General features: G+C 36.1%; 1 protein-coding gene across 3 annotated transcripts in view; it reads right to left on the bottom strand.

The window, feature by feature from the left end:
* LOC100653615 (NKG2-C type II integral membrane protein-like) overlaps window positions 1-27004 on the bottom strand; it is a 75829-nt gene that overhangs the window by 15750 nt on the left and 33075 nt on the right. The window contains exons 5-8 of one of the 3 annotated variants that reach the window (XR_010321898.1): window positions 20203-20300; window positions 19744-19886; window positions 4437-4487; window positions 3675-3776 (exon numbers count right to left, since the gene is read on the bottom strand). Coding sequence is in view for 2 of the 3 variants with exons in the window: in XM_064284571.1 (XP_064140641.1) it covers window positions 19769-19886; window positions 20203-20300 (216 nt within the window). In the remaining variant the exon portion in view is untranslated. Of the gene's footprint in view, window positions 1-3674; window positions 3777-4436; window positions 4626-5192; window positions 7505-19743; window positions 19887-20202; window positions 20301-27004 lie in introns of those variants that run through there. The other 2 variants (XM_064284571.1, XM_064284572.1) reach the window with 2 other exon arrangements.

The raw sequence follows: 27004 nt of genomic DNA, 5'->3' as shown, positions 1-27004 counted from the left end.
ATGACTCTGGAAATTGCATGATAGAATTTTGCAAGACCAACAACTTCTTCATTGCCAATATCTTTTTCAACAACATAAATAGTGACTATATGTATGGACCTCACTGGATGGAAAGCACAAGCATCAAATTAACTACATCTGTGGAAGAAGGCCACAGAAAAGCTCAATATCATCAGTCAGAACAAGGCCAGGGGCTGACAGTGAAGACACTCAATGATTCCTATGTAAGCTTAAGGTAAAATTGAAGAAAATTAAAATAAGTCCACAAGAACCAAAATATGATCTTGAGTATATCCCACCTGAATTTGGAGATCATGCCAAGAATAGATATAATACATTGAACACTAATGACTGAAGACCAGACAAGCCGTGGGATGACAAAAAGATGTCATACATGATGAAAGCAGAAAAAAAAAACAAGTTCGTTGCTGTTCAGTCAATTCCAGCTCATAGCAAACTTTAATAGAGTAGAACTGCCCCACAGTTTTTCCAAGGAGCAGCTGGTGGATTCAAATTGCTGACTGCTTGGTTAGCAGCTGAGCTATTAACCACTGTACCACTAGGCCTCCAAAGAAAGCAAAAAGTCATTAAAAAGACAGGAAAGAAGAAAAAGACAAAGATGGATGTCAGAAGAGACTCTGAAACTTACCCTTGAACTTAGATTAGCTAAAGCAAGTGGAAGAAATAATGAAGTAAAAGAGCTGAACAGAAGATTTCAAAGTGGGGCCCCGAGAAGACAAAGTAAAGTATTATAATGAAATGTGCAAAGACCTGCAGTGAGAAAACCAAAGGGAAGAACACACTTGGGATTTCTCAAGCTGAAAGAACTTAAGAAAAAATTCAACCTTGACAGTATAATTTTGAAGGATTGCATATAAATATATAAATACTCTCTACAGTAATTTATATATTTACATACCATAATATATTTATGTTGTTTATACGTATATAGTGTAAACACACACAGATATGTGCATATAGATGTATAAAGATATTATTTTACATTTTTATTAATTTTTGAGGGATATAAATATCTTTCTCCCTCAAGAAATTTTGCAGGAATTGTACATGCTAAGGAAGGTAGATCAGTAACGTTTACATTTATAAGAAATTACCCGTGTACTTATATTTATAGTTTTTTTTTATTTTTTCTATGTCAAAGAACGCTATAACAAACATACTCCTACATGCTTTCTTTTGGATCTCAACAAGAATCTCCTTAAGGTTCTTAAGTTACATAGTGATAATTTGTAAAGAAGGCTAAAGTTTGATTTTACTCTTATTTTAAAATTTTACCAACAGTACATGAATCTATTTTTAATCTATTTCTATGCTAACATTATTAAATTCTCAGATTTTCAAAAATCTATATCAACCTATTAGACTTGAAATGGGATTCCATTACATAATAAAAGTATTTCCTAATTGCCAGTGAATGTGAGCATCTTTTCACGTATTACAGTTTGCATTTTAACATTTATTAGTTTTGTTCATTTATAACCATCTCTCCACCCTCACACTACGGATTATTATTTATTTTCTCTTTTTCTTATTGATTGGAATGTTTTATTTCAATATTCTGCATATTCATGTTTTGTTATTATAACCGTTTAAATGTTTTCTCTCAAGTAGAATTCATCTTTGACTTGGCTGATATATTTGACTTTTCCTTCCATTTCAGTGAAGTTTTAAAAATTTTAATGAAGTCGAATTGACCTATACCTTGTGTCTTCGTTTTCTAGTGCTGCTATAATGGAAATACCGCAAGTGTGTGGCTTTAACAAACAGAAAATTATTTTCTCACAGTTGTTAGGTACGGTCTGGTCGGTTCCGAATCATGCAACCCTAGAAGACAGAGTAAAACTGTCCCATAGGGTTTCCATAGAGTGGCTGATGGATTTGAACTGCCAACCTTTTGGTTAGCTGGCAAGCTCCTAAACACTATACCACCAGGGCTTCTTCTTACAGGTCTAACCCAGTAAAAACCCAGTGCCCTCGAGTCGATCTAGAAGCCCAAATTCAGCGTGCTGGCTCTAGGGGAATGGTTTCTCTGGCAACTCTGCAGAAGTTCCTTCTCTCTTGAGCTTCTGCTCCTGGGCGATCTTCCTGTGGCTTGATTTCTTTCTTTTCCCATCTCCGCTTCTCTACTTGTTTGTTTAATTTCTTTTATATCTCAAAAGAGACTGACTCATGATACACCTTACACTAATCATGTCTCGTGAACATAAACAACCCATTCCTAAATGGGATTATGACCACAGGCATAGACGTTAGGATTTATGACACATATTTTTGGAAGACACAGTTCCATCCATAACATCTTCTATATTATTTTGTCTTATTTTTTGTGTTGTAGCACTGCTTTTCCAATTCCTACCTTATGTATATTCCCTTCTTTATTTTCTGATAGAATTTCTGAGAGATAACAATTGCTGTAGGTAAACCACATCTTGAACACACTTGCATATGTATGCAGAGACACTCAAACACACACAAGTGAAAAGTAAGAAAAAAAATTTATCTAACTCTTATTCCACTACTTGTACATATATGTGAATTTTCAAATGCTTAAAAAATTCCAAAAAAAAAAAAGATAACAACATCATTTAATTAGAAAGATACAGCAGTGTAGCATATCATAGCATCTTCAGATTTAAGCCACTAAGAAAAAAGGAGATCTGTTGTTTAAAAAAATATTTTATACCAGTAATCACTAATACTTCTAGTCACTGATTGGAAACCCTGGTGGCATAGTGGGTAAAAGTTTGGCTGCTAAACAAAAGGTCGACAGTTAGAATCCACCAGGCACTCCTTAGAAGCCCTATGAACCAGCCCCACGCTGTCCTTTAGGGTCGCTATGAGTCGGAATCAACTGAATGACAACGGGTTTGGTTTTGGTTTTTTATTCACTGATTACAAGGTTTAGACTTTAGATACTGATCATTTGTGAAAATACATCTTTCATCCTTTACTAGGTAATTTTCCTAACAATCTCTTTTTACTTCTAGAAACAAATGGAAAATGTTCAAACCACAAAAAAGAAAAACTTTTAGAGGCATTACCTATCCCTCAGTTCTTATTGGAGAAGAATTTTTTTGTTCCTGGATTGAAGTTGCTATAGGAATGAAAGTAACTCAGCAAGATTATAATTGTACAACCATGAAGATGAAGTTTTTTTTTGAATTTGTAGTAATTCCTTCAGTGGCTATACTAATATTGATAAATATTAAGATTTTTTTTTTTAAACCAAGGAAACCTAATAGTAAAAGCCTTTACAACCTAATATAAGCAGCAGCAACAACCAAAACAACAGCTCTTCTATCAGATGCCAGATTACGGCTTAACCTTTTCTTTATTCATCTGTCATTTATAATGATTTTATTCGTCTGTTAAACAAAGTCCTCAGAATATTATATCAGATCTTTTTTTCAGCACTTACATGGAAGCAATCAGAATACTTACATAATATCATTGATAATTTTTATTAATTTAGAATACTTCTTCCATAATAATTCCACATTATCAGGTTTCTTTTTTATATTTACTAAGTTTAAGATTATAAATACCCACACAAAAAAGAGAACAATTTGCTGTAATATTAAGAGGAGAGAGGATTTCAGGTTCTTATTCTATTAACAGTTTTCTTCTGTTCATTTTCGCATAGACTTACTTACCAGGAAAATTGAGAACTGTTACGATAATCACTATGAACACTAGTTTAAGAAAGATAATTCCCAGGATCTCAGCAGTGAGTCTCCATGGAGGCAACGGAGAATCTACAGAGATAGAAATGGAGAAACTGTGGAAGATTTAAGACTGTTGGAGCCAATGGGTTGTATGTGATTGTGTACGAAAAAACCCATATACATGGAAACTCAGCCAAATTCGTGGTATCTCCAGAACACCCAAAATAATTGAAATAGTTGTCCCAAGAAACAAGTCACTTTTTTTTAAGAAAAAATCTTACACATGTTCCCTATCATAACATTTCTGCCTATTCAGCATATTCAAGAAGTGTATGAGAGATTGTGCTTCGTCACGTCATTTACCTGAAATCGTTCAATGGATAATACCATTATACATTAAAAAAAATTAAAGAGCAGATAATATTTTTTAAAGACCTAAAACCATAGGAAAATTCTAGATAAATTATTCATTTTCAAAATTTTTTATTTCATGATTTCACTTCAAGCTAGATTCATGAATAAACTTTACTGTATTTTTATGCACTTCTTTAATTATTAAGGATTTTTTATAAAGAATCTTCTAACACATGCGAACTTTGTTATTGTCTCAAAATTATGGGCATGGATGTTTCAATTACCCGCTTTGAATTAATTGTGTATTTATACTAAAAATTTTGCCTACTTTACTACATTTAAAATAGATCATTAAATGATTTCAAGTAAAAATAGATGTAATAAAATTACACTTACCTGATGCCAGCCTGATGGCCATGTGGTGCTTCTAAGGGGAAGGCTGTATATCTGTGATGACCAAAAGTCAGTGATAACTGGGATATCAAAAGATACTAAGATAATGAATTCAAATTATCCTTTAGTTATCCTAAAGAGGCATTTTAAAAATCTGCTTCTTTCAGACTGCTTTTGAGTATGTAAAGGAATCTGAAAATAGAAGGAAAAAAAAAAAACCGCATGCTGAGCAAAGTTTCACTTAAGATTTTAACAGGAAATTATCACACTTCGAAAATTGTGAAGCAAATTTAACTCAACTCCTACCTCAAACAGAGACTTTTGCTTACTGTTGATAATAATATTTCACATAGATCATTTTATTTCAAATGTTTGTCTTCACGGAACAAGTAATTTTAGAGAAAGAAGATTTTGTCCAATGATACAGTCAAGTTGCTTGCCTCTCAACTATCAATGCTAAAGCCTAGAACGTGTTAAAAAGATCCTCACAACCACGAGCTTGTATAGGATTAGGTTGTGAAAGCTTGACCTTTTATGTACCTTATAATCATTATATATATTTATATGCCAATATTATGGCCATTCCTGTTAATGTGCATAGAAACCTTGGTGGCGTAGTGGTTAAGTGCTACGGCTGCTAACCAAAGGCTCGTCAGTTCGAATCTGCCAGGTGCTCCTTGGAAACTCTATGGGGCAGTTCTATTCTATCCTATAGGGTCGCTATAAGTCGGAATTGACTCAATGGCACTGGGTTTTTACTGTTTGTTTGTTTGGTTAATGTACACAAACATTAATTCAATAAAATTATTACCAGAAGGTAATTAATATTGTTTTACAGGTCAATCTGAGCAACTGCAACTTTTGCTACTTAATATTTGCTGATACAAAACCATCCTCCTTCACAAATCTATTTTTTCTTTTTCACTGTTATAATTATGAAAAGTTGTACATTAAATTTTCTTCATTAGCTGACTGTATCTTAAGAAATTCTTAAAAAGAAAGATCTCTTAAGACATAGTCAACAAGAATGAATAAAATTTTATACAAATTTAAAAAAATATATAACAGTGTAATAATTATAACTACATATTCACTGGGAGGAAACCTGGTGGAGCAGTGGTTAACAGCTACAGCTGCTAACCAAAAGGTCGGCAGTTGGAATCTCCCAGACACTCATTGGAAACCCTAGGGAGCAGTTCTACTCTGTATTATAGGGTTGCTAGGAGTAGGAATCGACCTGACAGCAATGGTTTTGGGTTTCGTTGTTGTTGTTGTTTTTGGTATTCTGTAGGAAGGGTATCCCCATTGCCCTTGAGTCAATTCTGACTCATAGTGACCCTGTGGGACAGAGTAGAACTGCCCCAAAGGGTTCCCAAGGAGCAGCTAGTGGATTTGAACTGCCGACTTTTTGGTTCAGAGCCCAAACTTAACCACTGTGACAATATAAATAAAATTAGTTCAATATAAACCTAGCAAGAGATCGATTAAATAAACACTCATTACATTATTTAGTTATTCATTAATTATAGAAAATAGTTTTTGAACAGATAGGATACTTTTGAAAACAAGCTTAAGCAAAAAGTAAACACTTTATCTCCTCTAAAAAAATATGGGAAAGAAAGAAATTTTCAAAACAAGACCTTCAGTGCATTAGGGGCTTTTCTGAATTCTTACCTTTTTTGCAATCTATCATTTCAAGCTGCTTTCTATACAATCTCTCTCTGCTTCATAACACAGTATATTCCTTCAAACCATTATTCTCCCACTACCGCTCTTACTCAAGGTGTAAACCAAAAAAAAAAAAAACCAAACCCACTGCCACCGAGTGGATTTCGACTCATAGAGACACTATAGAGGCAGCTTAACAAATCTCCACAATATTCTCCCCTGAGCTCTGCATCACATAGTTTACTTTTGGCTGCTTCAGGAATCATCAAAAGAAAGCAAGATATTCTCATCTGGTTTTATCAATATTAGTTTTCTCTGTAAGACCAATAAATATTCTAACTAGTGCTTTTTGTTAATAGCAGAAAGGTGAAAACATTGAAAGAAACAATGATTAAATCAAAATCTAAAAACATCAACAACTCTCCTTTAGAAAAGATATGGTTAAAATGAAAAGTAAAGCCACAACCTGGGAGAAAATATTAGCAAAATATCACAAAGGACTTATAGTTAGCATATAGAAGAACTTTTACAACAAATAAAGGAAGACAGAAACCTGATGAAAAATGAACAAAATATTTGAATAGACACTTAACTATAGGAAATATATAAATGGCAAATGTTGTTGTTGTTGTTAGGGGCTGTCAAGTTGGTTTCAACTCATAGCAACCCTGTGTACAACAGAAGGAAATACTGATTGGTCCTGGTCCAAGCTCATGATCATTGTTATGTTTGAGCCCATTGCTGCAGCCACTGTGGCAGTCCAACTCCTTGAGGAGCTTCCTCTTTTTCACTGACCCTCTCCTTTAGCAAGAATGATGTCTTTCTCTAGGGACTGATTCCTTCTGATAGCATGTTCAAAGTACGTGAGATGAAGTCTCACCATCCTCGCTTCTAAGGAGCAGCATTCTGCCTGTACTTCTTTCAAGATAGCTTTGTTTGTTCTTTTGGCAGTGCATGGTAAATTCAACATTCTTTGCCAACACTGCAATTCAAAGGCACCAATTCTTTGGTCTTTCTTATTCATTGTCCCATTTTCACATGCACATGAGGCATTTCAAAACACCATGGCTTGGGTCAGGCACTCCTTAGTCCTTAAAATGACACCTTTGCTTTTTAACACTTTCTTTTTTTGAGTTCTTATGCAGCAGATTTGCCCAATGCAATGCTTCCTTTGATTTCTTCACTCTTGTTCCCATGGGCATTGATTGTGGATTCAAGTAAAGTGAAATCCTTGACAACTTCAATATTTTCTCCATTTAATATGATTTTGCTTATTGTGAGGATTTTGGTTTTATGTTGAGGTGTAACCCATACTGAAGGATGTAGTCTTTGATCTTCATTAGCAAGTGCTTCAAGACCTCTTCACTTCCAGGAATTATGATAATCTTTCCCTCATAAGAGAGCTGTAAGAGTTAAATAACTGAATTCAGTTAAAATATTAACTGTGTCTGCCACATAGTAAGGTATTGGTAAAAGTTCTTAAAATAGGAAAGAATCTCCAAGACCAATAAAACAATTAGTCTCTATTTACCTGGAACACCAGTAGAAGGAGACCCAGGACTCGGAGAACGAAATGGACCACATATTTAATTGCCTCTGTAAAATACTACCTCCAGTACCATGAGACCAAAAGGAATGAATGGTCCCTGGCTACCATTATTGAATATTTTGATCAAGGACCCAACAGATGAATCCTGATCAAAAGGAGGAAAACCATGGAACAAAACTTTAAACTCACATGGAAACCAGACTACTAACTGGATTCATTGAGACTGTGGGAACGCTGGAAACAAATGCCTAGAAACAATCTTTAAACCTTGAACCAAAAGTATACCATGAAGCCATTGTTAAACTGAACAATGGTTTAGCCCAATTAATTAATAAAACAGTTTGCCTTGAGCTTGGTGCTCTTATAAAGAATTGTCTATATGAGCTTAACCTGACAACAATCTAAAGCACAAATGACAACTTTAAGGGACAGAGAGCTTAAATTAATGGTGATGAAGCAATATGGGTAGAGAGAGTAAGAATCGTGACACAATGTGAAGGTATGTAAGCAATGCTACTGAACTGTGCATGTAGAAACTGTGAATGGATGTATGTTTGGTAGTGTGTATTGCCACCAAAAAAAGATAAAATTGATTTTTAAAAAAGAAGGTATTTTCCAGAAGACACTCTTAAAAGGAAATCATTCATTCTTTTACATATACGTTTATGGAGAATATTATTTCCATGTGCGATTATAAGGGAAACAGACTTTTAAGTATTTACATTTACTCATAAAGGAAATAGAATTCCCTACAGAGAGTTACTTAAACCATATTTGAAATTTTTTACAAGTTAAATGACTTAGAAGTTATTGTTTTGTGTGCCATCAAGGAAATTCCAACTCACAGTGACCTATATGACAGAGTCAAACTGCCCTGTACGGTTTCCTAGGCTGTAATCTTTATGAGAGGAGATCATTTAATCTTTATGAGAGCAGATCACCAGGTCTTTTCTCCCCCGGAGCAGCTGATGGTTTGGAACCACTGACCTTCCAGTTAACACTCAAGAGCTTAACCATTGTACCACCAGGGCTCCTTTAGAAATGATTACGGGTTTCTTTCAGGAAAAAAATACATTTGGATAAGTTGCCATACAGATATTGACCCTCACAGGAAGCTGTGACTCCCTAAGGCAACTAAAAAAAAAAATTTAGGATGCAGGGGCAAGATGACAGACTACTCAAATGCTTCCAGTGACCCCTCTTCCAACAAAGACCCAAAAAAACAAATGAAATGATTATATATATGACAAACTGTGAGCCCTGAACATCAAAGACAAAGATAGGAAATCGGACTGAGCCACAGGGAAGGGAGAGGTAGTTCTGAAGCTGCTAGGAGTTGCTAGGCCTAGCCCCTCAAGCACAATCCCCTGGAGTGACTGCGACAGGGCTGGTGGTAGTGTTCGGGATGCATTGTCCTCAGGGAGAGACAGTGAGCTGCACAGTCTACTCACACCTCCAGAACCAGAGAATGGCGCTCTCAGCAAAAGCTAAGTACTTGCATTTATTTTACCGAGCTTCCAGCCCCCAAGCCAGCTTCAGTGGCTGTCGATTTCCCTGGCCCTGAGAAAGGTCCTGCTGTGCCATTCTCCCTGTCTTGGAGAAGGAATAAATTAACAGCTAGGGGAAAAAGATAATCTGCCAGCTCCACTAAACTGGGGATCTCAGGACAGAAGTAGCTCCTGTCCAGGGACAAAGAATCTGTGGGCTTGGAATCCCTTTCACCCCTGCATGGACCTGTGTGGGGGTATTTCAGGAGATTAGTCCCTCACTGGCACACTGCAATGCTATATGTGCTTGAGATCTGACTTCAACTGTTTCAGCTGTGTGGTAGAGAGGTAAGTTTTTGAAATTTGATGCAGCTTTGCCTATTAAACAGGGTCCTCTCCTACACACATCAGCGGCCTAAGGACTTGTGGCTCCACCCACATCACCTCGCCTTCATTGACAAGGGTCCAAGGATAAGTGAGGCTTCCCAGTCCTTACAACCAAAAGTCTTGAGTGCCCACGTTCCACCTGCGGAACCCATCCACCTGTGCACTCTAGGGAATAGGGACGTGGTTTCCTCACAGACACTCGGGGGATGGTTGTCAACCCCTGCCTTGTTCAAAGTGTGACCCCTTGCTGCAACCAGATGCCTGTGTCTACTCCAATCACCCCTGCCCCTCTCAGACTGTAGGACAGAGCTTGTACCATACACTGGGTGACCAACTACCTGGACACCTGAGCTTAATCCACACAAGAAAAGTGAATGGCCTCCGAGGCTTATATACCTGGTAACAGTTCTAGCCACCTGGTGACAAGACATTAGAGCTTTGCAGGCACAAATAATCAAGGCAGCTCACTCAAGCAGCCTATCTGGACACATCAAAACAAAACAAAGCAAGAAGCTATGATACAGTAAGCAAACATAAAATAAATTAATACAATAACTTATATATGGCTCAAAGAAAACAGTCAATATCAAATCACATAAAGAAGCAGACCAGAATCACTTCAAGAAGCTCTCAAAAAAAAAAAAAAAAAAAAAAATCAAGGAATCTTCTGGATGAAGAGGTATTCCTGGAATTACCAGAGGTATAATACAAAAGATTAACACACAGAACTCTTTGAGCGATCAGGAAGGAGATCAGGCAAAATGCAGAACAAGCCAAGGAGCACACAGACAAAACAGATGAGGAAATTAAAAAGGTTATTCAAGAACATAATGAAAGATTGAATAAGCTATAAGAATCCATACAGACAGAAATCAGAAATTCAGAAGATTAACAATAAAATTACAGAATTAGACAACTCAAAGAATAGTCAGAGGAGCAGAATTGAGGAACCAGAAGTCAGAATTAGTGAGATTGAAGATAAAACACTTGGCACCAATGTATTCAAAGAAAAATCAGAAAAAAGAATTAAAAAAAATGAAGAAACCCTACGAATCCCATGGGACTCTATCAAGAGAAATAACCTACAAGTGACTGGAGTACCAGAACAGGGAGGGAGATCAGAAAATAGAGAAAGAATTGTTCTAGATTTGTTGGCAGAATATTCCTTGATAACATGAAAAATGAGAAGATATCTAGCCATGATGCTTATTGAACGCCACATAAGTTAGAATTAAAAAAAAAAAGTCACCAAGACCTATTATAATCAAACTTGACAAAACCAAAGATAAAGAATTTTAGGAGCAGCTAGGGATAAACGAAAAGTCACCTACAAAGGAGAGTCAATAAGAATAAACTCGGACTACTCGGCAGAAACCATAAAGGCAAGAAGGCAATGGGATCACATATATAAAGCATGGAAGGAAAAAAAATTGCCAGCCGAGAATTATGTGTCTGGCAAAACTGTCTCTCATACATGTAGGTGAAATTAAGACATTTCCAGATAAGCAGAAGTTTAGAGAATTTATAAAAAACAAACCAAAACTGAAAGAAATACTATCAGCAAAATAGGAATAGAAGGAAAATTCCTCAACATAATAAAGGGCATTTATACAAAGCCAATAGCCAGGGTCATACTAATGGAAAGAGTCTGAAAGCATTCCCCTTGAGAACGGGAACCAGAAAATGATCCCTTTTATCACCACTTCTATTCAACATTGTGCTGGAGGTCCTAGCCAGAGCAATTAGGCTAGATAAAGAAATAAAGGGCATCCAAATTAGTAAGGAAAAAGAAGTATCTCTGTTTCCAGATGACATGATCTTATACACAGAATACCCTAAAGAATCCTCAAGAAAACTACTGAAACCAATAGACGAGTTCACCAGAATATCAGGATACAAGATAAACATACAAAAATCGGTTGGATTCCTCTACAACAAAGAGGACGTCGAAGAGGAAATCACCAAATCAATACCATTTACAGTAGCCGCCAAGAAGATAAAATACTTAGGAATAAATCTAATCAGAGATGTAAAAGACCTATACAAAGAAAATACAAGACACTACAGCAAGAAACCAAAAGAGACCTACATAAAACCAAAAGAGACCTACATAAGTGCAAAAACATACCTTGCTCATGGATATGAAGACTCAACATTGTAAAAATGTCTATTTGCTAAAAGCAACCTATAGATACAATGCAATTCTGATCCAAATTCCAATGACATTTTTTAATGAGATACAGAAACAAATCACCAACTTCATATGGAAGGGAAAGAAACCCCAGATAAGTAAAGTATTACTGAAAAAGAAAAACAAAGTGGAAAGCCTCACATTTCCTGATTTTAGAACATATTATACTGCCACAGTAGTCAAAACAGCCTGGTACTGGTACAACAACAGATAAATAGACCAATGGAAAAGAATTGAGAATCCAGACATAAATCCATCCACATATGAGCAGCTGATATTTGACAAAGGTCCAAAGTCAGTTAAATGGGGAAAGGACAGTCTCTTTAACAAATGGTGCTGCCATAATTGGATATCCATCTGTAAAAAAATAAAACAAAACCCATACCTCACACCATGTAAAAAAACTAACTCAAAATGGATCAAAGACCTAAATATAAAATCTAAAACGATAAAGCTCATGGAAGAAAAAATAGAGACAACGCTAGGAGCACAAACAGCAAAAGAGAAACTAGACAACTTGGAGCTTCTAAAAAGCAAACACCTATGCTAATCCAAAGACTTCACCAAAAGACTAAAAAGGTTACCTTAAGACTAGGAAAAAGTTTTTAGCTATGACAATTTCCGATCAGCATCTGATCTCTAAAATCTACATGATACTGCAAACACTCAAAACAAAAAGACAAATAACCCAACTAAAAAATGGGCAAAGGATACAAACTGGCGCTTCACCAAAGAAGACATTCAGGCAGCTTGCAGATACAGGAGGAAATGCTTGCGATCATTAGCCATTAGAGAAATGCAAATCACAAATACAATGAGATACCATCTCACTCCAACAAGGCTGTCATTAATCAAAAAACACAAAATAATAAATGATGAAGAGGTTGTGGAGAGATTGGAACACTTATACACTGCTGGTGGGAATGTAAAACGGTACAACCACTTTGGAAACCAATTTGGTGCTTCCTTAAAAAGCTAGCAATGGAACTACCATAGGATCCAGCAATCCCACTCCTTAGAATATATCCTACAGAAATAAGAGCCTTTACACAAAGAGATATATGCATACCCATGTTCACTGCAGCACTGTTTACAATAGCAAAAAGATGAAAGCAACCAAGGTGCCCATCAACAGATGAATGGATAAACAATTTATGGTTTAGTCACACAATGAATACTATACATCATAAAGAACAAGGATGAAGCTGTGAAACATTTCATATAATGGAAGAATTTCGAAGGCCTTATGCTGAGTAAAATTAATCAGTTGCAAAAGGACAAAGATTGTATGAGACCATTATTATAAGAACTCAAGAAATAGTTTAAACACAGTAGAAAATTTTGTTTCATGGTTACAAGGGTGGCGAGGGAGGAAGGGAGAAGGGTATTCACTAATTAGATAGTAGACAAGAACTATTTTAGCTGCAGGGAAAGACAATACACAACACAGGAGAGGTCAGCACAACTGGACTATAGCAATAGCAAAGAAGTTTCCTGAATAAACCCAATGCTTCAAAGGCCCAAGTAGCAGGGGCAGGAGCCGGACACTATGGTTTCAGAGGACATCTAGGTCAATTGACTTAAAAAATCTATTAAGAAAACATTCTGCATCCCACTATGGTGAGTGGCGTCTGGGGTCTTAAACGCTAGCAAGCGGCCATCTAAGATGCATCAATTGGTCTCAACCTACCTGGAGCAAAGGAGAATGAAGAACACCAAAGACACAAGGTAATTAATGAGCCCAGGAGAGAGAAAGGGCCCCATACATCAGAGACTACATCATCCTGAGACCAGAAGACCTAGATAGTCCCCGGCTACAACTGATGACTGTCCTGACAGGGAACACAACAGAGAATCCCTGATGGAGCAGGAAAGCAGTGGCACGTAGACCTCAAATTCTTTTAAAAAGGCTTGACTTCATGGTCTGACGAAGTCTAGAAGGACCCTGGAGCTCTTGGTCCCCAGAGCTTCTGTTTTCTCAAGACTGGAAGCATTCCCAAAGTCAACTCTTCAGACAGGAATTGGACCGGAGTAAGAAAATGATACTGGAGGAGTGAGTTTCTTGGCTCAAGTAGACACATGAGACTATGTGGGCAGCTCCTGTCTGGAGGGGAAATGAGAAGGCACAGGGAGACAGAAGCTGGCTGAATGGACACCGGGAATACAGGGTAGAGAGAAAGAGTGTGCTGCTCGTTAGGGGGAGAGCAACTAGGAATACACAGCAAGGTGTATATACATGTTTGTATGAGAGACTGACTTGATTTGTAAACTTACACTTAAAGCACATTAAAAAAAAAAAAAAGAAAGTCTCTTCTGCTGAGGTCACCTGTCAATGAGCAGTTACATTGGATGCAAATATATTCATTTTTTTTTTTTTAATTTAGAGCTCTATCTACATACCTCTTCCCTAGACCTCCCTGTCACCAATGTTCCAATCATGATCCTTGTTAAGTCCCTGACCATCCGGCCAAACCATTGGTCACATCTTCTGGATCAGTGTAAAATCACACATCCCGCCATTTCTTCTTCCAAGTAAAATGAACAATCAGAAGCACTACTTGAAGTTCTGCCCACTGGGAGGAATTCTTCACCACTGTTCTTCAGGGAGGCCCCAGACAGGGGCTTCAGTGCTACAGCTGTCCACATTTGAGTAGTGACTACATTTTGCGCAGAACCATTTGTAAACCAGGCCTGTTTTTTCTCTTCCTCAGCCAGCTGATGGTAGGAAACCTCCCATGAGTCCATATGTGCAGGCCGGGAAAAAGAAGGTAGGTAATGTAGCAGGAGTGGGACCATGGGCATTTGGGCCATTTCATCATGAACTTACTTGTATATTTAGGACCTACTCAAGCCCTATCTCAGTTTTACCACTTTAATTTGACAATGTAGTGCTACTGTGCATGACCAACTTCATGACATTGTGGGTCAAACAACTCTCAGGTTGCAAGGGAACTTGATGGTTCATGGTTCACTGTTCAGTCTCTGCTAAATCCGAATAATGACCCAAAAGCTGTTTCTCAAAAGGCAAGTAGTTATCTGTAGAGAATGCCAAGGATTTAAACACACACACATTCACACACACACACATATATATATGGAGAAAAACATATATGAAAAAAAAAAAAAATTTTTTTTTTTTTTGTTAATTCAAGGAATTGGCTCACCTGATTGTGGGAGGCTAGCAAATCCAAAATCAGTCAGGCAACAGGCTAGAGACTCCTGCGGGCTTGCATTACAAAATTCATAGATGAAGCGACGAGAAAAGTCAAGATTTCAGAAGTTATCACAAAGTATTTTTATAGAGTCTGCAGGCAGAACACTCTCTTTTTTCTCTTCAGGCCTTCAGTGTATTGACTGAAGTCCACACATGTTATGAAAGATAACCTATTTTACACAAAGCCTACTAATTCAATAAATCACATGTAACTGGATCACAACAGCAACTAGACTAGTGTTTAAACAAGCAGCTGGGCATCATAGCCTAGCCAAGCTGACATATAAAATTCATCATCCTAGCATGCAACACAATTCAGTAGAAAAAAGTGATATATTAGAAGGCAAGAAGCACTATTGTTAATGACGGGGGATGTTTCATAATGAAAGATTTTCCAAATTATTAGGGATATGATCTTTCCAAATTTGTATATGGAACACAGGTTCAACAAAGTATTGAAAGAAGCATACAAATAAACAATCACAAATGGAGATTTATATATTTCAAACTTATCAAAGTAGCAGATATATTTTTAAGACTATGGACTGATTTAAACTAGATAATTAACGAATATATACATACACGCACACTACATGAAAGTATAGAAAAGACATATATTTCAAGTTCACATGGCACTTTCCCCAGAGACTGTTATATGCTCATGTTTCCAAGAATAAACTATAAACAATCAAGAACTGTGCTGTCAATTTGGTAGTCACTAGCCAAGTTTAGCAAATAGGCCCCTGAAATAGGCTATTCAAATTTAAATTTTAATTAAGTAAAAAGAGATAGAATTAAAAAATTGTTCCTCAGTAACAACAGCTGCATTTAATCTCAGATGAGAACATTTTCAGCTTCACAACAAATTCTATAACTACATATTACCTAAAAGAGAAAACAATTTTAAAAAATTGAAAATCATTCTACAGTGTTTACTACAGTAATACATCTCTAAATAAAGCATGAATGAAAAGAATGATCACAAAGAATGTTCATAATTTCATATGAATTTACATAAAAATATAACATTAAAATCTGTCTTTTATAACCCTGGTGGTGTAGTGGTTAAGTGCTACAGCTGCTAACCAAAGGGTTGACAGTTAGAATCTGCCAGGCGCTCCTTGGAAACTCTATGGAGCAGTTCTACTCTGTCCTATAGGGCCACTATGAGTCGGAATCAACTCTATGGCACTGTTTTGTTTTTTTTTTAAATAAAGAAAAAGGGGAAAATATGCTAATGACTAATCAAAATGCAAATGGAGGTATTATCACATATATTACAAAAAATAAAAAGTAAATAAAAAGCACTGATGACTTAGTGGTTAATTCATACAATGGTATTGCATATTCATACAATGGAATATTATTAACCCATAAAGAGAAACGAAGATCTGCTAAACGCTATGACATGGATGAACCCATGAAGACACTATCCTGAGTGCAATAAGTCAGACATGAAAGGATAAATATTGTATGATTCTATTTGCATTAAATACCCAGAACGTGCAAATGCACAGAGACCAAAATTCACTAGGTGTTCCCAATGGTAGGTGGGGGAGGAAATAGGTAGTATTGTTTAATAAGTATAGGGTTATGAAAAATTTGGAAACAGATTGTGATGACAATTGCCCAACATGGTGAATGTAATTAGGTTTACTGAATTGTACATGTAAAAATGGTTGAGATGTTTTATTACATATATTTGACCACAATAAAAATTTAAAAAAGAATCAGAAACAATAAAATAGAAAAACAAGGCAAAATAAACAAAAATCTGTGCAGTTGCTTTACTTGGTTTTCTAGTATTTTGTTGAAGAGGCTAGAGTCTGTATTGAAAGATAAATTTTTTGTAAAACATTTGTGACTTGGTATCAGAATAACCCTGGCCTCATAAAAAAAAAAATTTTTTTTTCATAGAAGGAGATATGAAGTGTCTTATTTTCTTCCATTTTTCAATAGTAGTGTGTAAGGATGAGTATTTATCCTTTTTAAAATTTCTTAGAACTCCCCAGTAAGCCATTTTGGTCTGGGGTTTTATTTGTGTGAAGTTTTGCTAGTTACTAACTCAATCTCTAATTATAGTGGGTTCATATGTTCAATTTCTTCTTGTGTCGGTTTCATATGGAACATTTATATTCTTCTACTGAACGAAGGGGGCTAGAAGCGAGACAGCAGAGCAGTGGCTCATACCTCTGTCAGCCAGAAAGTCATGCATCCTTTAGTGAGGAGGCCTGCTTACTCTCTCCTAAAGTTTGCCTGCTATGGCTGGGAAATAAGAAGAAAAATCTAAAGACGTAAATCCAGGACAAGAACAAACAATATCTGTGCTCTTCACAGATTATCCTATTAGGGTTCAGAGTGAGGCAAGAGTGGAAAAAGTAAATGACTCATCAATTGTTACTTAAAGTGTGAACAGGAATGTTTCACACTTGGACTATTCTGAAGTCAATTTATGGAATCTTATTTAAAGACAAAGATGTTTACTTGTGTCATATAGATCGTCCTTTTTCAAGTGCTTTTGAGAAATTGTTCTCATATTCTACAGGATTTTAAGGGCTAGAGGACTTAACCACTCATGCAGTAAACCTGTTTCCTTCTCATCACAAACTATTAAAACTTGAGCCATCTTAAGAATATCTTAGATATTGAAATCACACTTTTGGACTAGATTGCTAATTCATGGTGTCACATTCCTCTTTTTTACATATACTTATCAGGTCATTTCCCTTATTTTGGAAAAATTTCTAAATATTATGACAGTATTATGAACAACTATTTAATTAAACTTAAGACTAGTTATTACATTTTCAACTTCATTGTTGGTGGCACAAAAACCAGCACCATCAAAATTATCTCCTTGATTCATTGGCTCTAGTTTTTTAATTTAACTCTTGCAATAATTTTTTAAAAATAAATTGTTGAATCTTCAGATATCCCTGATAAATAAATATCATTTAAAAGGATAAAACATTAAACAATATTGAACTTTATCACCATGTCAACTATTGAAAAATTTAAAGTGCTAATTATATTATTAATATATTAATATAATATATTCATTTATTTACCTTAATTATAAGTAATTTTTTATATTTTAATAAGAATAACATGTTAAAAATTACAAAAACTCCTGTCTAACTATGTAGAGCAAGAAAAGTACTCTAGACTTATCAAACAGGCAAATATATGAGTAAGGCTACAAAAGGATATAAACTAGACAATAAACCCGTACACACACATACACACTTATTATATACATGTACAGAATACACATATTTTTGAAATTCACTTACATTTCCCAAAAGTCATTATATGCTCATATTTCCAAGAATATAAATATAAAATATGTAAAACTGTGCTGTAGCCACTGCATATGGGCTTTCAAAATATAGCTATTTGGATTTAAATTCATATTAATTAAGAATAAATAAAATTTAAAAAAATCAGTTCATCTTTCACACTAGCCACATTTTAAATTAAGATGTAAAACATTTCCTTTATTATAAATTCTCTAATGAGAGTATAACTTAAATATACTCTCAAATAGACATAAATAATAAACATTTTTAAATCTTCATATGACTTTTAATATTGCTAACTGATGTATGGTCAAAAGAATGATCACAAGGAGTGTTCATAATTTTGAGATAAACTAAACTAAAATTACAACATCAATAGCAGGTTTTGTGAAAAATGGATTGACTTCAATGTGTGTATTAGAACAAGGAACTCTGAAAATCGGTTGTTTGAGCCTTCATCACAAGAAGAGATTGGGGCCTTCTCAGATCTTTCCTCAGCATGCACACAGCCCTGTACAATGGCACAGCCTTCTAGATACCCAGGTACATTTATGAGTTTTTCAAAGCTCACTCTGAACATCTCGTTCCCTAAATCTTCCTTTTATCTTTAATCAGGCTCTTTTGGCCACAACGGGTATTGCAGCCTCAGGTAGCTGTAATGTGAAACAATTGCTGTTGATTGTTTTCAGTAAACAATTTTCCCACAGAGCTAGCTCAAACCAAGTCAAATATCCACAATGAACTGTGAGTGGGGTTTTCCAGGGAGACTGAGAAAGGTCAAAGGATGACAATTTTGTGGTTATGGGACTCTTAAGAGCTCCAAACTTGGTTTTCCTCTTCAGTAGTGGCATAGCTGATAGTTTTCATGGCTACCGTGGAGCTGGGGAGAAGGTGTTTGACATGAGGCCAAGTTAAAATGCCACAGACACTATCTTTCTTACTGAGGTTCTGCATTTTTTCTTGATTAAATACTCCCTTGTATTGTCTCAAGCCATTGTTTATTTCCCAGAGTCTTGAAAAAGTTGATATGAAAATTTCTTGCCAGTTTCTTCCCTGTCTAGAGGATATTGACAGAGGTCTTCCCTCCATCATTCAAGAAGTCTCAACCCCAGTAGAGTCTTCATTGTGGACACTGTTAAGCTGATACTAAAAATTGTATCAAAATGTAAATGGCCAATAATATGCAAAAGAATAAAAAATTTGAGCACTCACAAAATCAGATATTCAGATTTCTTATAAAACTGCAGTAATTTAGGTATTTTTATTTTGTTACAAAAACAACAGATAAGTAAGCATGTTTAACAATATAAAGACTCAGGAACGCAAGAAAGTTGTGCTCCCAGTTATATTTTATTACAGAAAAGGGTACTGATTAAAATCATCCAAGAGAAGAAGGCCATAGGGTAAAGTCCAGGAGGGTTCCAATATGGAGCTTCCAGTTAAACAAATAATGTAATTGATTATAAGACTTTTGCAATCATGGTGTTATTTCCATTTGATAAAATATAAAGATACCTGAAGGGCTCCAGGGCCAGGTGTTTTAACTCAAAGTCTCAAGCTTACAAATGTATGTTTTTGCAGATCCACAACTGGCTGATTGAAGGCTTGATGAGAATATAATAGCACAGTTGTAAGTACGATTTGGTATCTCTCTTATCCTGAAATGCATAAAAATGCATAAACCCATTATATTTTGTGTGGTAATCCATAAAACAATGGCATTTTCCACGCAACAATAATAGAAGACTGTTATAAAAATAGGTAATGACATTTCTCTAAAATATTAATAACAATCATTGTGAACACTGAGTACTTCGTTCTTAAATTAATATTCACATCAACATTCTATGTCATTAATTTTCAGTTTCTTTCTACACGCCTATAATTCAATTTAGTCACATTTATTAATATAACTTATCTAAATATTTCTTTTTGTATTTTTCTTCTATATAATATGATTCAGAAAAAGCTTACTTTTGGTTGGAAGGTGAGCCATTTATCCATAACCAGGGATAATTACTGCTTTCACGAGAGAGTCCAACCCATGAAGAAGATAGAAGGTCCATAAACTTCTACCATAAAAAAAAAAAATTCTGTTTTAATAGCCATTATACTTTCAGTACTTTAAAACATGCAGGTAGTGTTTTCTTTTACTTCATTTTTATTTTCAAACAAGATATAAGTGCTAGATTCTAAAATTAAAAATACGTTGAAGTTCTTTTTCATGCAAAAATAGCTATTTAAGTATTAATACTTAATAGTCTTATTCTCCTAGGTTTACAAAAATAAAAGTTTAATTTCATGTAACGTAATAATTGCCAGGGTTCAATGAACTAGCATGACAAAAAAAGCCACACCTACTGCAACTGATTCGATTCCCACTCGCAGGGACTCTGTAGGACAGAATAGAACTGCCCCATAGGGTTTCCAAGGCTGTAATCTTTACGGAAGCAGACTGCCACATCTTTCTCCAGTGAAAAACTCTCATAGTAAGGGTTTAAGTAACTCTCCAGATACTATTCCATTCTTCCCTCCAAAAATGTGTATTTTTCTACTACGTTTCTCAGAGATTGGTTTTTCAAAGGAAATTAAAGGGCTGCTACTGAGGAGATAAATGACACTGAAGAAAAAAAATTTGTTTTTCTGTGCCCCATATCTTTCTTAAACTAGACTAGTCCTGATTCTACCAGTTTTTGTATTGTCAACCCACTGCCATTGAATCGATTGTGACTCATAGCTACCCTATAGAACAGAGTAGAACTGCCCCATAGAGTTTCTGAGGAGCACCTGGCAGATTTGAACTGCTGACCTCTTGGTTAGCAGCCATAGCACTTAAACCACTACGCCACCAGAGTTTCCTTTGGATTGGTAGAAGGTGTAATGTAGAAAGACAGTAATAGACACACATACCAAATGAGAAAGAGAAATAGAGAGAATCCACTACCTAGTGAAACTGTAATTTCAAATATGAAGAGGAAATGAATACATTCTCACATGCAGGAAAACTAAAAGAATTTGTCAGTAGCAAACCTACTCATTACAACTGACTAAGAAAGTTCTTCAAAAAGAAAAGAAATGAATAAGAAAGAATGTTGAAGCATCAGAAGGAAAAAAAAACAACGGAAAGAGCAGAAATATAAGTACATACAATAGAATATTCTTATCCTCATGAGTTTTCTGAATCATATTAATGATTTTAACAAACATTATGACGCATTCTGCTAACCAACTCAATAATGTTTAAAAGTGGAGAAGATCCTGTTGCTCTTGAGTCGACTCATAGTGACCTTAGAAGACAGAGTAGAACTGCCCCATAGGGTTTCAAAGGCTGTAAATCTTTACAGAAGCAGATTGCCACTTCTGTCTCCCTGTAGAGTGGCTGGTAGGTTTGAACTGCTGGCTTTTCTCATAGCAGCCCATGGCTTAACCACTGTGCCAGCAGCGATTTTACTGGGAGTGAAATTTCCACACTTTACTGGAAATGTAAAACATTGATACCAATAGACCTTGAAAAGTTTCATTTGCTTATCAAAACAGCCAGATCAATCACTAAGAAAACTATAAGAAGAAAAAGAGTAAAAACCACTGTAAATAAATAATATAAAATCCTAAGAATGCTCAAATTACCCATAAGTAGGTAAGAAAGAACAAGAAAAAAAAATTACCAGAAGAAACAACCACAAAAAAAAAAAAAAAACTAAATAAAATGGCAAACGTTTTAAGTGCTGGTTTTGATATTATACTGTAGTGCTGCAGGATGTTGCCATTTGTAGACACTGTGCGAAGAATACACGGAATATCTCTGTATTATTTTTTATAACTGCGTGTGAGTTTACTATTATCTCAAAATTACATTTTTTTTTTAAAAGTTAGTGATATTTGCAAAAGCTAATAGCATTCATTTGAAACGGGGATGAAATAATCTTGAGACGGTTTTGCAAAAGAGTAACAATCTAACCCAGAAGCTGTGCTGTAATTTCATAAGGCTAACTGCTAAACATTTTGGACGATTATTTATCTTCCATTAGGCCATTTTAAAGCTATATCACTAAAAACATCTCTTAAGCAAAAAATATGTAGATTTTGGTTCTTTGTTGTTGTTAGGAACCCTGGAGTCAGTTTGGCCTCGGAGCCACAGTATTTACAAGGGAACGAAACACTGCCCGGTCCTATGCCATCCTCACAATCGTTGTTATGCTTGAGCCCATTGCTGGAGTCACAATATCAATCCGTCTTCTTTAGGGTCTTCCTTTTTTCCCTTTGTCCTCTGCTTTAACAAGCATGATGTCATTCTCCAGCTACTGATCCCTCCTGATAACGTGTCCAAAGCCAAAGTATGCAAGATGAAGTCTCAGCATCCTTGCTTCTAAGGAGCATTCCGGCTGTACTTCTTCCAACACAGATGTGTTCATTCTTCTGGCAGTCAATATACCTTGTCGACACCTTAATTCACCCTAAATTCTTCTTCCAGCTTCCTCACTCATTGTCCAGCTTTCTCATGCATATGCAGTGATTGAAAACATCATGGCCTGTGTCAGGCACCTTAGTCCTCAAAGTGACATCTTTGCTTTTTAACACTTTAGAAAGAGGTTTTTTGCAGCAGATTTGCCTAATGTAATATGCCATTTGATATCTTGACTGCTGCTTCCATTGGCATTGATTGTGGATCCAAGTAAAATGAAATCCTTTGCAACTTCAATCTTTTCTCCATTTATCATGATGTTGGTTATTGGTCCAGTTGTGAGGATTTTTGTTGTCTTTTTTTATGTTGAGGTGTAATCTATACAGAAGGCTGTGGTCTTTGATCTTCATCAGTAAGTGCCTCAGCCCTCTTGGCTTAAGCAAGCAAGATTGTATCATCTGCATATCAAAGGTTGCTAATTAATCTTCCGCCAATCCTGATGGTGTGTTTTACTTCGTATAGTCCGGCTCCTTGAATTATTTGCTCAGTATACAGGTTAAACAAGTACGGTGAAAGGATAGAACCCTGACCTACACCTTTCCTGATTTTAACCACGTAGCATCCCCTTCTTTTTTCAAATGATTGCCTCTTGGTCTGACTACAGGTTCTGCATGAGCACAATTAAGTCTTCTGGAATTCCCGTTCTTCACAACGTTATATACAATTTGTTATGATTCACACAGTCGAACGCCTTTGCATGGTCAATAAAACGCAGATAAACATCTTTCTGGTATTCTCTGATTCCAGCCAAGATCCATCTGACATCAGCAGTGATTTCTCTAGTTCCACAGTCTCTTAGTTATCTAGTGTTGCTATAACAGAAATACCACAGGTGGGTGGTTTTAACAAACAGAAATTTATATTCTAACAGTTTAGCAAACTAGAATTCTGAATTCAAGACACCGGCTCTAGGAGAAGATTCTTCCCATCAGTTCTGGGGGAAGGTCCTTGTCTGTTCAGCTTGTTACATGATTCCTAGGAGATCTCCATGTGAATTGTCATCAGTCTTCCAGATCTCTTCTTTCTGGCTTGCTTGTTTAATCTCTCTTATATATCAAAACAGACTGACTCAAGATGCACCCTATGGTAATCATTTCTCACTAAGGTAACAAAGAAAGCCCATTCCCAAAAGGGATTATAAACACAGGCATAGAGGCTAAGATTTACAACACATATTTTATGGGGACACAATCCAATCAACAGCATTCCACCCTTTGGACCCCCAAAATTCACATTCTTGCCTCACGCAAAACACATTCACCCTGAAAGTCTTAAATCACCTCCAAATTCAAAATCTCACCTTCTGAATCATCTTAATGAAATATGGGTGAGATGTTAGGCATAGTCTATCCTGGGGTCAAATTCCTCTTCCTCTGTGAATGTGTGAAGGCTAGATTACAAATTATCTTCTTCCAAAATACAATGGTAGAACAAGCACAAGGTTGATATTTTCATTACAGATGGGAGAAATTGGAAGGAAAGAAGGGATAACCGACAGCAAGCAAGTCCAAAATCCAGCAGAACAATTTACACTAGCTCTCAACGCTTGAAAATAATCATCTGTTTTCCAGGACCACCAGGGCTAGGACACTGCCCTCCACACTCCAGGTATTAGCTACCCTTTATGGATTCTGGGTGGTGGCCCCTCAGCCCTAGGCTTCAACTCCACCATCCAGTCTCACAGGGATGGCAACTCTACACCTTTGCCTTTTTATGGTCCCATTCTCCTTGTCCATCTGAGGCGTAACCCACCCCCTCACCCCGGGAAGGCCCAATTTTTCCGAGCCTTGTGCATGAAAGCCCCACAGCCACAGTGGTCCCACCCTTCTGGTAAGTCTTAACAGGAGCTCCACACTCTGTGCTACATCCAACAGTTCTGCTGATGTCTGAGCTGCTCTAGGGATGGTCTTCTTCTTTTCTTGCAGGGCAACAAATATAGCTCCTTTGGCCCATTTCTTGCTGTAAAATTCCAAGAGACAAGACAGCTTGCTTTCCTTTTGTTCATTCTCTGTCCTTTTCAGTGATGGCTTTTACTCTGTGGTAGTTAGACCCACCTGTCACAGTCTTAATCTCTTTAACAAGAGATTGAGTGGCCACATCCTTGGTGAACATCTTAGGATAAGGGTCCTTAGTTTGTACAACAGAATTTTCAAATCTTTAAGTTCTGTTTTCATCTTGCACAGTTCATTTTGAAGTCCATCTCTTTCCTCTCACATTTTACTCTAAGTGGCAAGGAAAAACCAACCAACCCCATTCAAATCTTGTTTGGAATTCTCCTCAGTTAGATATCCAAGTTCATTCCTTACAAGTTCTGCCATCCACCAAATTTGAACATAATTCAGACAAGTTCTCTGTCACTGCATAAACAGCATAACCCTTCCTCTATTGTCTAATCATGTGTTCATCATTTTCTTTAAAGCCTCACCAGAAGCAAGTTTAACATGCACATTTACAACAATATTCTGTTGCTTGTGTCATGTGTATTGTCTAAGGTGATAGAGACTTTCTACATAGTTCTGCTCACTTCCTCCTGAGCCCTCTCTAGACTTGTCTTTGACATCTATAATTCTACAGATAATTCCTTAAGGCAATCTAGGCTTTTTTGCTATTAGGCACCTTAAAAACCTTTCAGTCTCTACCCATTACTCAATTCTTAAACCACTTTCACATTTTAAGTATTTGTTAGAGCATTACCCTCATTTCTCAATACCAAATTGTCTTAGTTATCTAATGCTGCTAAAAAAAAAAAAAAAAAAAAAACTATAAAAAGAAATATCACAAGTGGGAGGCTTTACCCAATAGAAATTTATTTTCTCACATTTTAGGAGTCCAGATGTCCAAATTCAGGGTGCCAGCTCTAGTGGAAGGCTTTCTCTCTGTGTCAGCTCTGGGAGAAAGTCCTTTTCTCTTCAGCTTATTTTCTGGTTCCTTGAAGATATCTGTGTGCTTTGGCATCAATTTTCCCCATTTCTGCTTCTCTGACTTGCTTGTTTGATCTCTTTGGTATCTCAAAAGAGATTGACTAAAGACACTCCTGCCATATGAACATAACAAAGAAAACTCATTCTTCAATGGGATTATAATCACAGGCATAGAGGCTAGAATTTGCAACACATATTTTGGAGGGACATAATTCAATCCATAACATCGGTCTTCTTCTGAACCTGCTTGGAATTTCTGGCAGTTCCCTGTTGATGTTGTGCTGCAACTCTTTGTTAATTATCTTCAGCAAAATTTTTCTTGCGTGTGATGCTGAAGTTATTGTTCAGTAATTTCCACATTCTGTTGGATCACCTTTTCAGAATGGACACAAATCTGGATCTCTTCCAGTCATTTGACCAAGCAGCTGTCTTCCAAATTTCTTGGCATAGGCAACTGAAAGCTTCCAGCATTGCATCCATTTGTTGAAACATTTCAATTGGTATCCTTTCAATTCCTGGAGGTTTGTTTTTTGCCAAGGCCTTCAGTACAGCTTGGACTTCTTCCTTCAATTCCATTGGCTCTTAATCATATGCTACCTCCTGAAATGGTTGAAATCAACCAAATCTTTTTGGTATACTGACTCTGTGTACCCCTTCCATCTTCTTTGATGCTTCCTGAGTCAGTCAATATTTTGCCCACAAAATCCCTCAATAGTGCAACTTGAGGCTTGAAGTTTTTTTTTTGTTTTTTTCAGTTCTTTCAGATCGAGAAATGCTGAGCGTGTTCTTCCCTTTTGGTTTTCTATCTCCAGATCTTTTCACATTTCTTTATAACACGTTGTCTTCTTGAGTCACCCTTTCAAATCTTCTGTTTACCCCTTTGACTTCATGATTTTCCCATTCACTTTAGTGTAACTTTAGGAAACTTATATTCACATAAAGGTTTCTTTCAGCATAAATTTTTCAACTTTCCCCCTTTTAATTGTTTGCATGTAAGGTTTTAAACTAGAGAGGTTAAAATGAAAAACTTAGAGTATCAATTTGAATATGTCTTTGACAAGTTTATAAATAGCACTTCTGGATTTCTAGTTAACGATACTAAAGCAATTGAAAAGACCATATTTGGTCAAGAACACCATAGTCATCAAAGTGACATCTTTGCATTTTAAAATTTAAAAGAGGTCTTTTGCAACAAATTTGTACAATGCAATATGTTGTTTGATTTCTTGACAGCTACTTCCACGGGCATTTGTAGTTGATTCAAGTAGAACAAAATCATTGAAAACATTCATTTCTTTGCCATTTATCATAATGTTGCTTTTTTTTTTTTTCAGTGTTGAGGATTTTCAAGTACTTCACATTCAAGTGTAATCAATACTGAAGGCTGTTAGTC

This window comes from Loxodonta africana, chromosome 4, assembly GCF_030014295.1.
Source record: "Loxodonta africana isolate mLoxAfr1 chromosome 4, mLoxAfr1.hap2, whole genome shotgun sequence".
NCBI classification, from domain to species: domain Eukaryota; kingdom Metazoa; phylum Chordata; class Mammalia; order Proboscidea; family Elephantidae; genus Loxodonta; species Loxodonta africana.
Note: the sequence above shows the minus strand (reverse complement) of the source record. Positions and strands in the feature narration are given on the sequence as shown.